General features: G+C 38.1%; 1 protein-coding gene across 1 annotated transcript; it reads right to left on the reverse strand.

Annotated features, from left to right (window-relative positions):
• Positions 1 to 8,274: 8,274 nt before the first annotated feature.
• LOC131898779 (probasin-like) lies at positions 8,275 to 16,845 on the reverse strand. Its single transcript, XM_059249968.1, has 6 exons — positions 16,765 to 16,845; positions 14,889 to 15,028; positions 12,153 to 12,220; positions 10,945 to 11,055; positions 8,913 to 9,014; positions 8,275 to 8,306 (listed from the first exon to the last, which is right to left on the reverse strand). The coding sequence occupies exons 1-6, from the start codon at positions 16,843 to 16,845 to the stop codon at positions 8,275 to 8,277; spliced, it is 534 nt and encodes a 177-aa protein (XP_059105951.1).
• Positions 16,846 to 17,410: the final 565 nt, after the last annotated feature.

Here is a 17,410-nt window from a genome sequence, read left to right on the forward strand (position 1 = left end):
GCATTTAATTGGGGATCACTTACAGTTTCAGAGGTTTAGTCCATTACCAGCATGGCAGGAAGCATGGTGGCACTCAAGCAGACACAGTGCTGGAGAAGTTGAGAGTTCTATATCCAGATTCACAGTCAGCAGCAAAGAAACCACTGGGCCTGGCTTGGGCCCTTGAAATGTCAAAGCTCACCATCAATAGCACACCTCCTCTGACAAGGCCACATCTACTCCAACAAGGCCACAACTCCTAGTTCTTTCAAACAGTGCCACTCCCTGGTTGCCAAGCATTCAAATCTATGAGCCTATGGGGGCCATTTCTATTCAAACCACATAGATACATATGCATACATATATGATGGGTAATCTAATGATGGATGTACAGACAGATGATAGATAATAGATTGTATATGACAGAAAGCTATGCTGAGGATTAAATATAAATAGATGACAGGTGTATAGATGATGGAGAGATTATAGGTAGATGATAAACAGATAAATGGTAGATAATACACGTATAAATGATAGATTATAGATATATAGATGATGAATAGATGACAAATAGATGATAGTTAAGTAGATGATAGACAGATAGATGACATACAGTAAATGATGGATGGATTATAGAATGATGGATGATAGAAAGATGACGGACATGATAGATTAGATAAATAGATAGATAGATAAAAAGATTGTAGATAGATGGGTGATAGACAGACGTTGGACATATGGATGAGTGGGTGGGTGGATTGATAGATTTATGGGTGAATAGATAGGTAGATTAGATAGACGATAGATTATGGCCAGACAGATAAATGAAGACAGACAGATATACAGATAGATAACAGACTGATCAGGAGAGGAAAAGACTTAAGAGACACATCTGAAATTCCCATTTCCTAACTTTCTGCTTTATTCTCCAGAATAAATATCAAAGAACCTAATGCAAAATCCCTGGTGCCATGGCACTCACCTCACCACAAAATCAAGCTTCTCTGCAGAAAGTTGAGTACATCCCTGGTCCAGGGGTATAAATATGAATATTTAGAAGGTATTTTGAAAGCATGACCATTGAACAAAATAACAATAGCAAGGGGAGTTACAAAGTAACTCAAAGATTACATATTAATTCTTTTTGTAGCCCTTTCCTAAATTTTAAATGTGTACATATGTGTGGTTTGATTGTATACACACTTATGTTCACATGTGAATTCATACACATGTGCATAAGTGTGCAGGGAGGTTGTCATGCACACCTGGCACTTATTGGTGCTGTGGATTCAAACTCAGGTTTCCATTTTTGTGCTTCAAGTATATTACCCACTGAGCTATCTGCCTAGCCTAACTCTCTATCCACTCTTTCTTTCTTTCATTAAATTTGGTTTTAGATTTATTTACTTTATGCATATGGGTTTTGCCTGCATGTATATATGTGTATCATGTACACACCAGGTACCCATGGAATTCAGAAGAGGGTAAGGATGGTCATACACCACCATGTGGATTCTGGGAACTGAATCTGGGTCCTCTGCAAGAGCAACAAGTGCTTGTAATCGCTGAGTCATGTCTATAGCCACCCTTTTTTGTGAGACAGAGTCTCACTATGTAGACCATGCTGGCCTTGAGTTCACAAATATCCAACTGCCTCTGTTTTCTGAGTCCTGGGATTAAAGGCGTGCACCACCATGCACATGTTTACCTGCACAAGGCCTGCAAAAATCACACCAGTCAATATACCAACATGGATGGATGAAAATTCCATAACGCCCAACCCATGGATGAAGAACTCAAGGCAGCCAATAGTGACAGAGGGAAAACCAGTTATTTCCAGAATAAGGTCTGTCTTAGTTAGGGTTACTACTGCTATGATGAAACACCATGACCAAAGCAACTTGGAGAGAAAAGGGTTAATTTAGTTTACACTTCCAGCTAACTTCATCACTGAAGGAAGTCAGAACAGGAACTCAAGCAGGGCAAGAACCTGGAGGCAGAAGCTGATGCAGAGGCCATGGAGGGGTGCTGCTTACATGGTTTGCTTCACATGGCTTTCTCAGCTTTCTTTCTTACAGAACACAGGATCACCAGCTCAGGGATGGCATCACCCACAATGGACTGGGCACTCCTCCATTGACCACTAATTAAGAAAAGGCCTTATAGTTGGATTTTATGGAGGCATTTTCTCAATTGAGTTTCCCTTCTTTCAGTAAGCTCTAGCTGAAGTTGACATAAAACTATCCAGTACAAGACCCCAATCCTAAATGTTTACCACTAAACACTTGCAAATAATATCAATGGCAGTTGGACTCAGTAGATCTTACATATTTTTGCACATATATACATATTTAGAATATATATACTCATGTTCACATATAGCCATATATGTTCATATATACATTCTCATATACAATTCATATATATTCTAATAATAGATACTAATATATACGTTCTTATAAATATAGTCATATGTTTTTGTCTACTATCTATGTATCATTTTCTATCATCTGTTTATCTCTCAATCTATCATCTATTTATTTATTATCTGTTTATCAATCATCTATCTATCATCTATATATTATCTGTATATCTATCTGATAATCATCTATCAATCATCTACCTATTATCTATATGTTGCTATGTATGTATGTATGTATATATCTATACAGCTACTGTCTGCCTATGTACATATATATGTATGCATGCATGTATCTATGTATATATCATCTATCTATCTATCTAAAGCAAAAATAATTATAGAAGAAATCATGAATTTGAGGAGTGGTGGAGGGACGAAAGAGGAGTTGGAGGGAAAAAGGGAGGGGGTGGAATGATGCTAATACAGTGTACTCATGCATCATTCTCAAATGATTTGGCAAAATACAGTATTTCCCAACTTTTCTCTAAGTGTTTAGATGGCAGTAGGCTTTTGTAAACCTATTAACTGATCCCCAAAGGTTTTCTGCTACGGGATCATTTCCAAAACGACTGCATTTATAGCTCATTTTGACACTGTTTTCATCAGAACCCATTTCCTTTTCTTTGCATTTCTCGCAGAAAGAAGAAATCTGTTACCTGCATGCACAATTTTATTTTGTAAACTCTTCAACATGTCATCTATGCAAATCCATAGGAACAGGGACTTCCACTGATTCTTTGATACTGTATTTTATTTATGAACAAGCACATGTATGTGTTTATTTTAGGCATTTGATAAATGATTTCACATGAGTAAATACAGTAATTAAGGAGGCCAGTAAAAGATTTTAGAAAGACAGACGTTTGACAAGTACCTGGAAATGAAAATACTAAAAGAGAAGTGATGTGAGCATGGTCTATTCAATAGGAAAAGAGAAATTAAATGATTATAGTGTTCTGCACTAGATTACATTTTCCATAGAGTTGGGTATTTGGGCATTTGCTTTCAACTTTCTTTTAAGAAATGATTTGTGGCTGGGTGGTGGTGATGCATGTTTTTTTTTCCCAGCACCTGGGAAGCAGAAGCAGGATCTCTGAGTTCAAGGCCAGCCTGGTCTACACCAGGGCTACACAGAGAAACCCTGTGTTGTAAAACCAAGAGAGGAAGAAAGAAAGAAAGAAAGAAAGAAAGAAAGAAAGAAAGAAAGAAAGAAAGAAAGAAAGACGGAAAAATGCTTTGTGATCTAAGATCTCCAACAATACTGTGTGTCTTAGTCAGGGTTTCTGTTGCTGTGATAAAACACCATGACCAAAAGCAACTTGGGGAGGAAAGGGTTTATTTCATTATAGCTTGTAGTCCATAACTGGGGAAATAAAGGCAAGAACTTGGAGGCAGGATCTGATGCAGAGACCATGGAGGAGTGCTGCTTCCTGGCTAGCTCCTCAGGGCTTACTCAGCAGTGTTTTCCATAGTGAGCCGGGCTCTCACATATCAACCATTAATCAAACAAAAGTCCCAGAGCTTTTCCCACAGACCAACCTGGTGGAAGCATTTTGTCCATTGAGCATCTCCCTTCCCAAGTGACTATGGCTTGTGTCAAGTTGACATAAAACTAACAGCACACAAACCTTTTAATATTCACCTTTAGAAGCCAATATAATAATTTACTTTCTCTTCTAAAAGTCAAAACAATGGTATCGGAGTCTGTAACATGCAGGAATGATGAGATCCATGTATGTGTGTGTGTGTGTGTGTGTGTGTGTGTGTGTGTGTGTGTGTAGCTGAGCACCTGTGCTTGTGGATGCACTTGTGTGTATCTGAATGTTGATGGCCAAAGAACAGTGTCAGGTGTCGACTTTCAGTTTTTGTTATGGTCTCTCACTGGCCTGGGATTTTCCAGGTGGTCTAGGCTGGCTCCTGGTGACATCTTTCTCAACTTCCCTCCTGGGTGCTGGAATTACAGTCATGGCCCACCACAATATAGAATTGAATGGAGGGCTTTATGCTTGCATGGTAGACACTTTAACAACCAAGCTTCACCCTAACCCTTGAAATTATTTTGTTTTAATTTTAATTTTTTTATTAAGTATTTTTTTAAATTAATTTTACATACCAACCACAGATCCCCCTGTCTTCCCTCCTTCCTAAAAGTTGTCTGATATTATTAATCCATGCTTGCATTCGAACGGATTTTTACAAAGATTTATGTTTTATTTGTGTGTGTGTGTGTGTGTGTGTGTGTGTGTGTGTGTGTGTGTGTGTAGTCTGTGTGCAGTGCTCAAGGACTCCAGAAGAGGGTGACAGGCTCCTGAGAGCTGCAGTTGTGAGCTGCCCAATGTGGGTGCTAACAATCAAACTCAGGTCCTCTGGAAGAGCAGCAAGGACTCTCAACCTTGGAGCAATCTCTCCACACCTCTTATGCTTTTAAAACAGTCAAATAGACATTTATGTGCACTGTGCTGTAGCTTTCTTTCTTCAAAGACATGTATGCAAGTGAAATAAGTTTATTTAAATATTCAAAGATGCACTAACACCAATTAGAACTCGGGAAAGGATGGATGAAAGAGAAAGCATGGAGATAGGAATCGTAATTTGCCGCAAATAGGAAGATGTGATCTGAGGGAAAAGGTTACTCCATCTTCATATTGGTGTTTCAGGTTCCAGGAAGAATATACTGGAAAATTCCTGATGTTGTCATCTGTAAGGTTGGAACAGAGTTATTTAATATATTTAAGATAGTAATATATGATATTTGATGAGAGTGGAAAATAAAAGAAATACAAGCTATTAAAGAGACAAACAATGGCAGGATGTATCATGCAAAAACATTTTACAAGATTTTGTATGTTTGGTAATTACATGAATTTTTTATTGAAGTTTTCCATATATGGAAAAGTTTAATATGAGAAATGATGTTATATCAAGCCCTAAATCGGTATTTCTCAGAGCTTATGTAGTTATGTGTTTTTTTGAGTCTGTAGTTTCTATTAATCTAAGCTAAAATTACATTTTTTTTGTTTCAAGGTTCTTTCACATTGGGGTTTACCAAGCTCCATGTACCCTACATCAGGAGTTCCACTCAAGGTCCTAGACATTAGCTCTCTCTCAGAGGAAGACTAGGGGTAGAGCTTTCATCTCTCAATCTCAGGTCCACAGAAGAGAATGCCATCTCCACACTAGTAAGAATTAGTCCCCTTCTGCATATTGTCAATGTTTCTACTGAAAGGAGGACAATGATCTAAACTAAGTGTATATAATTCAATAAAGGGATAGAGTTGCTAAAGAATAAACAAACTGGGAAAAGTTGATCTTAAGATGCAGAAAAATGGACCTGGACCCTTCCCTCTCATTTTGCAAAAACCTCAACTCCAAATTGATCAAGAACTGTGACATAAGACATGGTAGTCTGAAGCCGATAGAGGAGAAAGCAGGAAATGTGCTGACCATAGGCACAGGTGTAGACTCTCTGAATAGGATTCTTGTAGCAAGGAAGTAAGATCAGAAATGGTCAGATATCATGGAATTAAATACTACAGCAAAGGAAACTGTCAATTAAATGTAGAGGCATCCAAGGGAATGGAAAAGATCTTTGCCAGCTACACATCTGATAGAGGATTAGTGTCTCCAATATACAAAGACCTTTAAACAAACAAACAAACAAAAACTGTGAACATAAAACAAACAAAAAATCCATAAACCAGAAACGAAATTCCCATGTGACTTAGGTATACCATTTCTAGATAAGTACCCAAAGGGCTTCACTATTTATTGCAGAGATCCTTGAATGCCCATGCTCATCGCAGTTAAGTTCACAATAGCTAGGAAATGAAACTGATCTAGATGTTCATCAACTGATGAATGGATAAGGAAAACATATCATATAAAGTAGAATGTTATTCAGCCATAGAGAAAAATGAAATCATGAAATTTGTAAGTAAATAGAAGGATCTGGAAATGAGGTCACCCAGGGCTCAGAAAGACAAACTGTGCATGTTATATCTCACATGTGGATTTTAGATTTGAATCTTTTATTTTGTATGTTTAATTTGGAGTATGTGTGGAAGCCAGGTAATTAGAAACAGGTCATTAGGGGCAGACCCATCAAGGGAGGGGAGATAGTAAAATGCTACTAAAATGAAAATATAAAGAAGAATACTGTGGTGGGAAGGTTCAATCATGTAGTCAGATGTGGAACAAGGAAATCAGGGCATGGTGGAAGGTTTAACTAAAATGAAGGTTTATTAAAAAATCATATGGAAACCCATGACCTTGTAACTAAAATATAAAATATAATTAAACTGGAAAATGGAACACAGTTGACATGGAAAATTAGAGAGGGGATGCTGTGGGATAAAGGAGCAGGTGTGGATGTGGTCGAGGTATAGGGAAAAACAGAGACAGGTGTGGGTCAACCAAAACTACAGAAATTTACTAGTTTGTAAGCTAATTAAAAATGTAGCATAAAAAAAGAGTTTCATCAGAGGAACCCTGCAAAGATACAATACTGTTCCTAGATGATATGGGTTTTTCAACGGAAATCTCATTACCAGGCATAAGGTACCGCCCTACCATTTATTAATGAAGGGAGGCTCTGAAGTCACCAAAACAACTTGGCTATTGTCATATCTCTTGGTTGTTTACCATAACGAAATGATAGGACACCATTACTGAAGACACTACATGCTGCAGTTGCAGGGCATCAAGAAATCAATCTCAAATGAACTAGGAAACTCTCCCTGCTAGCTGGCTAGAGGTACTCTGTAGGCTGTGTATGTGGGGTAAGACATCAATGATGTCACCATGATGTCCCTGCATGCTACAAAGCAGCCTTGTGTTCACTTGGGCAATAAAGGCCATCATGGTGGGAACCAACCACTTTCTAATTGGATTTGATGCTAGCTCCATGGGAGGGATCTCAGGTCTAGGGAAGAACAGGGGTAGGGGTGGGTTTCTGTTGTAATTCTTGTCAAAAGCCCAAGGTAGTGGAAATCATGGAGCCTAAGGGGAGACCAGTGGTGATAAACTGCCATGTTTCCAAGATAACATCTTAAAAAAATACTCATAGAATTGTGATGCCTTAAACTTTGGTTAAGTCAATTTTTTACTTTTTTATTTTATTTTTCAGAAAGAGACCCTGGCTGTCCTGGAGCTCACTATATAGACCAGGCTGGCCTCAAACTCACAGAGATTCATCTCCCAAGTGTTGGAATTAAAGGTATGAGCCTCCACATCTGGTCTCAGCTCAACTTTTTGCGATGAGGAGTGGTTCATGCAGAAATTAATAGCTGTTCAAAGTGTTTAGGATAAGTGACAGTGGATGCTCAGCCACTAATGGTCATCTTGGTGGGGAGTAGAGCCACATATTGTTTTCTGAACATAGCACGTCTGTTACAATCATGAGCTCACAGCAGCCATGATCATCTACACAAGACCGAGGTCAGATAAAGCTAGTCAACACTCTAGAATGGAGTGGAGTGGGAAGGGACTCAGGAGTATCCACCCCTAACCAAAGAGCTACTGACATTTAATGGCTTCTGGGGGAGGGAAGACCATTTTTTCCCTAAGGCTGTGGCCCGTGGTGTATTATACTGTCCATGCTTCCCAGGATGGCCTCACCCCCATTCACAAATAGCACCAATTGGACTCATTTAGCTAATAATAATAATAATAATAATAATTTAAAAACCACATGAAGTATAGAGGAAGTTGTATTGGTGGGCATCTAGGATAGTTGAAGGGAGAATGTGTATGGGGGAGTGGATAAGATAAATATATATTATATATGTATATGAAAAAGTTAAAGAACAAATATAATATTATTAAAAAAACACAAATGAATTAAACATCAAGATATAAAGTGAACATGCCTTGACTCACCTAGTCCTGATCGTGTTTGGACAGGTATCTAAAAGAGAGTGAACATGGAAAAATGATATTATTTTTACTATAATAATATTATTATTAAAGTAGTGCATTATTTTAATATAATATTTTAAAGTAATATATAATTTAACATAATATTAATAGTAATATCAGTATACATATGAGATATTTTCATAAAAGTGCAGATAAAAAGCTAGGTTTTGAACAGAATATCTGAACAGAAGATCCTAGGAACCAAGTTTCATTTCAGATAGATTTTTTTGTGTTCATGGTTCTTTGGTGTGTCCATGGTCATGTGAATGAGTGCACACGTGTGCACTCATGCATGTATAGGAGAGAGGTTGACTTTTTAACATCTTCCTTATTAATTCTACACATTATTACTTTTGAAACAAGATCTTTCAGATGGATCTGTTGTCAGAAAGCTCTAGCGCTCCTCCTGTCTTTACCCCTTCCTGGCTTTGGTAGTCTTTGGCTTTCTACATGGGTACTGGGATCCAGCTCAGGTGCTCATGCTTGTGTGCAGTTTCCCCTGGAGCCATCTTCCCAACAAATCAGATAATTAAACAAGTAACATTTATTATAAAAATGGAAACTGAAAAGCCACACACACAGGTTGTTATTTTACCTGTGTCCAGGACGCGTTGTACATTCTCGTCCTCAATGCCAATTTCCTCCACCAAGTCCATGTACTGTGTCATCTCTTTCTTAGTCAGTTTTCTGGCTCTTGCTGCATTTCAGAGTGGATAAGGAAGGAGATGTCACAACATTAGCACCCAGCATATTAATAAAATATTTTCCAATGCTTAGTTTCCTGAAAGTGCCAAAGCACAACATCACTCCCGTTTCCATCATTCGATTGATAATGTAAAACTACGTCCTTCTGAGAAATGAAAATACTGGGTGGATCCCAGGATGTAACATACCATGTTCTCCTGTTCTTGTAATATAGACATTTTTTTGGCATACTTCAATATGCTGTGACTCCTACACAGCCTCCAAAGCAATTCCAGAAAACAATGATTGGTCATCAGCATTTTTACTATCATAACTCTATGTCATTCTTTTGTTTCTATTTATGTTCTAGAATCCATTCCTAGGGGTTCTTGATTTTTCCTTACATGCCAGAACCAACTGATCTGAAATCATCATGAATATGAGAGGAGTGACATTTGACTCAGTGGTTAAGAATGCTTAAAGACTTACATGCAGCTGTCAGCACACACGAGGTGGTGCACGACCAGATCTGATGCCATCTTGTGGCCACTGTATGCACCAAGCACACACTTAGTGCACTTAAATGCAGGTAAACACTTGCACATAAAAAAAAAAAACCTCTGCTGATGAGGAACATGCCCAATCTCTTCCTGGTAATTTCAGAAATAAAGTTTTAATTCTGGAACAAAATGAGGGTCTCATACAAAAGACTCCAGTGCCTTTGATGTCAGGGTTAGGAATCTGTCAGTTCAAGAGAGTTTGGATCTATGAGAAACTGAATTTTGTGGACAGGATCCAGTACAGTCAGACTTCAGGCTACATTATAATTAAGATTTACAAGTCATGAATTGTAAAGATTTCTAGAAACAATAGTGCTGAAAGCTAGGCTTTGTAGTTGATATGAATTCAATCAAGAAACCCACTTAATGTGGTCAAGTAATATTTCATTTCCTGCTTTGTTAGTAGATGGAAATTCCAGACTATACTGGCATGAGACATACAATGATTGGTTGATGTATAATTCAGAAATACTGGGAAAAGATGTGTGGAAATTTTATTAAAATCTTCTAAGTCCCAACAGAAGAAGTATGTATTTATTTTTAACAGATAAACTCTCAATATCTCAATTTCCTTGTTCAATATTCTGACCAAGTGCTTTGACAAAAATAATTTACAGCAGAAAAGGGTTTATTTCTGCAGTAATTTCCCAGTTATAGAACGTTTAATTGGGGGAAATTCCAGTGGGATGAATTTGGGGGAGCTGACACACCATATCCACAGTCAGGAAGAGAGGGCAAAGAATTCAAGTATGCATGCTTCTGTTTATCTATTTGTGAATGGGGGTGAGGCCATCCCGGGAGGCATGGACAATGTAATATACCATGGGCCACAGCCTTAGGTAAAAATGGCCCTCCCTTCCCTAGAAGCCATCAAATGTCTTCTGTTTGTCTGATATAGTTCAGAATGGTCTGTCCAGGAAATGCTGCTGACCACAGTGGGAAAAACCCCCTGTGTCAATCATCATTCAAGAGACTGCCACAGACATGCCCACAGACTAGTCTGATGTAAGAAATCTCTCACTAAGAGCCTTGCCGGAGGATTCTGAGTTGTGTCAGTTGACAGCTGAAGCTCACAGCACATCATCTCCCTGCTAGGGAATCGTGTTGCTCACAGTGGGTGGAGCCTTCTTATGTTAATCATTAATAAAGACACTCCCACAGGCCAGTCTGCTGTGGGCAATCCTGCACTAAGAACCTTCCCAGGGGATTCTGGGTTGTGCTAAGTTGATCATCAAAGCTAACCATCACAGCTTCAGTGGTTTATTAACATGAAGAACAGAGTCAGATGTATGAACATACTGCAAACTTCATGCACAGTGATGAGCTCTCACCTATGTCCTTGAACAATGCACTTGGAAGATGAGTTCCACGTGTGACACTCACCCAAAATTCCAGCCACGCGTGTGACTTTGCCCCTGACGTCCTTGTTAAAATAATGAAAGAGCAGTATCTTGTCATTCACCATCTTTATCATGACTGTTGTTTTCCCTTCATCTGAGATAGTTAAGAAATACATATAAATACATATAAAGATTACAAAATGATTGCCCAGGCTCATTCACGCTGCATCTTTATCAATGCATACATGGATTATACAGTCTCTGGCCCATAATATTCTGCTCTATGTGTTGCAACCAGTCAAGACAGACAGGGAATTGAGAAAGCAAGTTCATATTCCTGCTTTAAGATATGAAATGTATCTAGTATCCCACAGTTACCTAGAAATATGTAGAATGTATATTGATTTGGGATAACAATGTTCCTGATACCAGAGTGTGTAGGTGCACAGAAAGTACTGTACTGCAATCCTCTTACTTGCTGAGAATAGCTGTATGACTATATGTATATGCACACATGTGTACATACATATATGTGTATGCATTTCATGGATCCTATTAAATTCAATTGTGCAATAATCTACACATATACACACATTGAGAAAAGCTGTGTGATTATATATAATATATTCAATAACAGATTTTATATATATGCATTTTTACAGATCCTATTACATTTGGTGGTTCAGTTATATAACTTTACCAATTCTTCTTCAGACACATGACAGAGAAACAAGAGAGCATGCCACATAACATAGATTACATAGATTATTGTAAATGATTTTTCTCCCCAATAAAATTATAAAATTTAGATAGTTCATCATTCTACATTACAAGATTCATGTTTGAAAATTGCTGGGAGTCATTTTAATCAAGTATAAAATCCTAGTTCTTATTTTGCATCATTATTCTTTTAATGTTCAAATCACCTTTTGATTCCTTTAACCATTCTCAAACTCATGTCTGTGATTTAGTGCAGGCCTAAAGCTACAGGAGGGAAGTGTGCCTGGCACAAACATACACTAAATAAATCAAAATTTAAAAGGTCACTTAAAAACAAAAACAAAAACGAACAGCAACAACAGCAAAACAAATGACCAGGAAGAAACTGAAGGGGCTTTCTCCAAGATTGCATCTTTTAATTTGTAGAGATGATTGTGCTGAAATGTAGATATCCAGATATTCAAAATACAACCAGATTGTGAATTAAGAAACAATTAGGGTCATGCATTCACCCTGGCATCTTCTACTCACACTGTGCCTGGTAAAATTCTTGTCTTTTCTTTCCTATGACTTCATACTGTTGGCATTTGGCTCCTTTCCTGAAAAAGAAATGCACACGAATGTTGTCTTATTTTGGATCGCTCCAGGATCCTGATTTTGGATTCCACATGAATTACAGGACAGTTTAATGCTAACCACATTTTCATCTGTCGATCTGTCATAAGGACATGTTGTTGTATGACATCATCCCTAAATATAATCAATAGCATACTTAAATGCCATCAGTCACCATGTTAAGGGTTTGCAGGTATCTTTGGTGGCACAGAATCAGCTCCTCTGTGTGACTCCTGTCATCTACCCTGATCCCTGCCCGTTGAATGACCTTGAACCCCTGGTCTTCCCACCTTCACTCACCAACCACTGGAATGATGGGCATATAGGACAACATCTGTGTGCTGAGGATGGAGACCTGAGATCTGTGGTGCATGCTGGGTAAGTACTCTCCCAACACATCTGAATCCCTAGTATCCAATAACAACTATTGATAAACGAAAAAAACCAAAGCATTGAGCAAAGATTCCACCCCAATCCGAGGTGAGAAATGTTTGTTGACATTGAGTTAAAAGGGTGCGAGACCATCTGGTACAAAGTACACTGAAGCAACCTCCATACACTATAGTCTAGCTTCCATATTTACATTGTCATTGTAATCATGCTTTTATTTTTTGCCTCTCATAAAGTCAGCCTACAATTGTTTTATGAGATTTAGACTGGGATGTACATCGACTGATTAGGAGATCTATAAAGTCACAGGAATGGCCGTGTTTTCAGATCTATATTCACTCACCAGAGGTACATTTGACTAATAGTTGACAGCCGCAGCTTAGATTTATCATTATGGCTTTAAAAAAATGGGAAAACTGGGTGGGAGAGATGGCTCAGCCATTAAAGGTTAGGCTCACAACCAAAAAGAAAAAAATGGGAGTAACAGTTTAGACCGGGGATGTAGCTCCATGAAACCCTTTGAAGGTCATGGGGCTCATTCTCAGTGCTTTTAAAAATATCATTTATGTCTAGAATGGTGATCCCTCCAGCGCTGTTTTTGTTGTTCAGTATTGTTGTAGCTATATGAACCATCTGAGTTCATATAGCTAAAACATATATAAAATTAAGCTATTTTATAGTCTTTCCTGAGGAAAAGCCCTTTCTCCCCCAAAGCACTTGGTTTTTGAATATCAAGTGGTTGCCCTGAGATCATATTTATACAATAATATTATATGGAATGAGCAGGTTGTATTTATATATTTAAGAACATATATGCATATGAACAATTAAAGAAAAGGGGGCATAGGATTTGAGATAAACCAATGGAGGAGAGTAGGTGGGAAGGGTTGGAGGGAAGAAAGGGAAGTAGGAAATGATGTAATTATGTTTTAGTTTCAAAAAATGTATTTAAAAGATGAAAATTTTATCTCTCCTTTAATATGTTAGTGTGTTCACTTAATTGATTTTGAACTATTGCTCTTTTAAATAATTTTAGGTGTGTTAAATTTAAATATCAAGCCAAGCGTGGTGGTATCGCTTGTCATCCCAACACTTGGGACACAGATGCAGGAGGATAGGTTCAATGTCATTTTAAAACAAAAAAAATTAAAAAACGTAAAAAATAGGCTGGGTATGGTGGTACATGATTTTGATACCAGTGCTCAGGAGGTAGGGTCAAGCGGATCTCTGAGCTCAAGGCTAGTCTGGTCTACAGAGCAAGTTCCAGGATAGCCAGAGAAACCCTATTTTGAAAACCCAATATATATAAAAAATAAAAAACTAAAAAGTTTATTCTCTACTCTGTATTAAGTTCAAAGTCAGCATGATGTACAGAGACTGTCCCAGAAAACTGAAATTATAAATAAATAATTAATTAATGCAAAGTTTCAAATATCAGCATGTAATTGATAAAAACTTCCATGATCCCAGATAGAAATATGTCCTCAATAGATAATTTCACACATATCCAGATAGTTTAAAAGCACTGAAATTGTCTGAAATAATTTTTTGATTTATCTTCTCCCCCACCTATGTTTTTGAAGAGTAGAACATAGAAAATTAAATGATTGAAATGTATTTCATTCAAATACATTGAAATGTATTTTATTTTGGTAAATCATCTTGTGCTGTTTGACTTCCCCGAGGAGCTAGTTTTGAACACAGGGTTTTCCACATGCGTTTTACACTCAAGCCTGTTTTTCTTATGGTTTTCTCTGATCACCCCCAGATAGACAGATGGATCTATTATCTATCTATTTATCTATTATTTATATCTACCTATGTATGTATGTATCTATCTGCCCATCTATCCATCTCTTACCTATCCACTTATATATCTGTTATCTATCTATCCATCTACATATGTGTGCATGTATGTATGTAAATATATCATCTAATTATTATCTACTTACATATGCATGTATAATCTATCTTCTGATATATCTATTATCTATGTATTTATTGGTCATCTATATGTAATCATAATCTATCTCTTGATATTTATTATTTTACCTTGGCTTGCCACACACTAAATAAATTCACTGGTTCTAAATTAAAAGTATGGCTGTCATATGTTGTTCTTTGGACCACACAGAGCAAAGTGATTTAAGAATCCTTACTTAGTGCTGTGGGTGTTCACTGGCATAAGTGTTGACTGAAAACATCTTGTTTCTCTGCACACAGCCTACCACATGGATTGTTCTATTTTGTTTTATATCTTACTTGATATAAAAATACAAGTAGATTTGCTTGCATCTCCTCCCACATTCAATGCGACGGAAGTAGGTCCTCAAGGGTGAGTCTTCTCTTATCTTTTCCACAGTACTGGAAGCTAAGTAAATAGTTCGCCAATTCCCTTGAATCTGGAAAAAAAAGAGTGGCTTTGAAAACAAGGCAGGTAAGAGTAGGGAATAGTTTAGTAATCTGGGACTCGGCTTCGATGGGGTAATTCACGACTTGATCTTGTAATAATGCATTAGGCGGCTTAGCTTCTTTATGTTTTTGAATGTTCTGAGCAATGAATCTAATAATTATTTTAGACTCCCACCACCTGTTTCAGGCTACTCACAAACCCCTCTCTGAAAAATGATGCAGAGTTCCCCATATAACAACCTCTTTTCTCTCCTACCCTTCTGAATCAGGCTACTCTCACATCTGTCTGTGAACAATTGTGTGGTGCTTTCCACATAAAAACCCTTTTATAACTCCCTCCCCACCTGCATCTGGCTACTCACATATCTGTTTCTGAAGATGGTAGGGTTTTCTACACCCCTAGCAATGATCAAGTCCAGACAGTTTCCATTCAAGTATATTCTCAATGGATTTAGGTAGGAAGAATAGAAATGCTGATCTGGCCTGAACTGGTCTTGGGTGTATGCACAATAAGACAAAAACATGTTCTTCAGATAACCTTACCCTATTGGTCACTTTATGCCTCTGTGCAATATCAGGCATGTGTATGGTTAAGGTCAAATGCATTATGGTAAGGGACATATGCAGTTGGAGAAATAAATGATTTAATCTGTTAATCACAATAAATCAGGCCCCTTAGTAACCAGCTTGTCTGTTTTTGGGACCCCAGGAAAAGATGCACATAATAGCTTGAGGTCCTTGAGTCCTGTCAGTCATGTGTCCAGCTGCCAATCTTGGCAGTGTGTCTGTTTGTAATCTACACTCTAACTTTGCCCTAAAGGAAGTCATCTTGGTTTTTCTGCAGATCTGTGTGAGTCCTTACTTTAAAGTTTTGGATAACAGGCCAAAGCAGATAGTGGCCACTGCAAACAGGAACATTAGTATAAGTCCCCCTTTCAATTATTTCATTGTATCCATCATCATGGCTTCCATTTTTTCAGTGTGAGGGAAATGATTGGAAATGTAAGAAGTAACACAGATGTATAGATTTTCATGGAAAATTGAACTCACCCTTGGTGCCAGACTGATGGACATTCTCCCTTGTCTCTCTTTCTGTGTCTCTCTGTGTGTCTGTCTCTCTGTCTATCTTGGTCTCTGTTTCTATCACTCCGAAAAGCCATCCTTTAGACCATTCTCTCTCTCTTCCACTCTCCACTCTGAGACATGGAGAATACTTACTTCCAAAACACCTTTCCCTCTTTCCCATCTCTGTCACACAAAGATACACAGAAAACTTACCTTTGGAAGCATTTTTAATCTGTGTGTATCTCTCTCTGTCTCTTGGCCTCTCTCTTTCTGTGTTTCTATCCCAGAAAACTACCTTTCACAACATTCTCTCTCTCTACTCTCAGATGTATAGAATACCAACTTCCAGAGCATTTTCTTTTTTCTTTGTGTCTCTATCTCTTGGTCTCAGTCTTTCTGTTTCTTTCTCTCAGAAACCAGCCATTAGACTACCCCTACCCCGTTTGTCACTCTCCACTCCCAGACATAGAGAATACAAACTTCCAGAAGTTATTTTCCCTCTCTTTGTCTTTCTGCCTCTGCCTCTCTGTCTCTGTCTGCCTCACCCCACAGCCACTCCCCCATGCCTCTCTCTGTGTCTGTTTCTCTGTCTCTCTGTCTGTGTCTGCCTCTTCCCAGAACACCCACCTCCACAAGGCCCCCTCCCATGCAGGCCTGCTACCTTCTTTCTTAAATTCTTATTCATCACCACACTGGAAACGCCAAGCAGATCCAGCATGAGCAGGAGGATGAAGACCCTCATTGTGTGTGAGCGACTGTTTTCGCCCTGCAGATGCCCAGACCACACTGATTGACGAGGCTCAGAGTTACCCCCTTACCTTTTATAGCAGCCTTTCAGAATGATTGGCTGGAGCAGTGTTCTGCGTCCCAGTTGGCAGTTGTGCGCTGACATTGACATTGGGTAATTTACCATACAGATTTGTTCCTGGAGAACTTTACTAGGGATGGACAATTAACTTTTATTGTCAGTTCTGATGTCCGATGCCTGTCCCATGTTTCAGGTAGGTTTTTATTCATTGGATTTATGTGCCTATTAAGAAAACAGAAGACAAAAAAAACAAGATGCTATCATATTGTTTTAACTGGAAGGGATGCTGTTTAAACCTGATTTCTAAACTTGAAACTTACATGTAGCTGATGGTTAAACAAAAAATACAATTTCTCATCTCTACTTGGACTTTATTTTCTGGGTACGACCAACTCCTATATTTTTGTAAAGCTGTGTGTGGATTTTTCCCAATTGAGCCTTTTCATTTTTTGTGGCAATCAACATTTTAGAATCCATTCCTTATTATTTGTTCCTCCAA

Source organism: Peromyscus eremicus, chromosome X, assembly GCF_949786415.1.
Source record: "Peromyscus eremicus chromosome X, PerEre_H2_v1, whole genome shotgun sequence".
NCBI lineage: Eukaryota > Metazoa > Chordata > Mammalia > Rodentia > Cricetidae > Peromyscus > Peromyscus eremicus.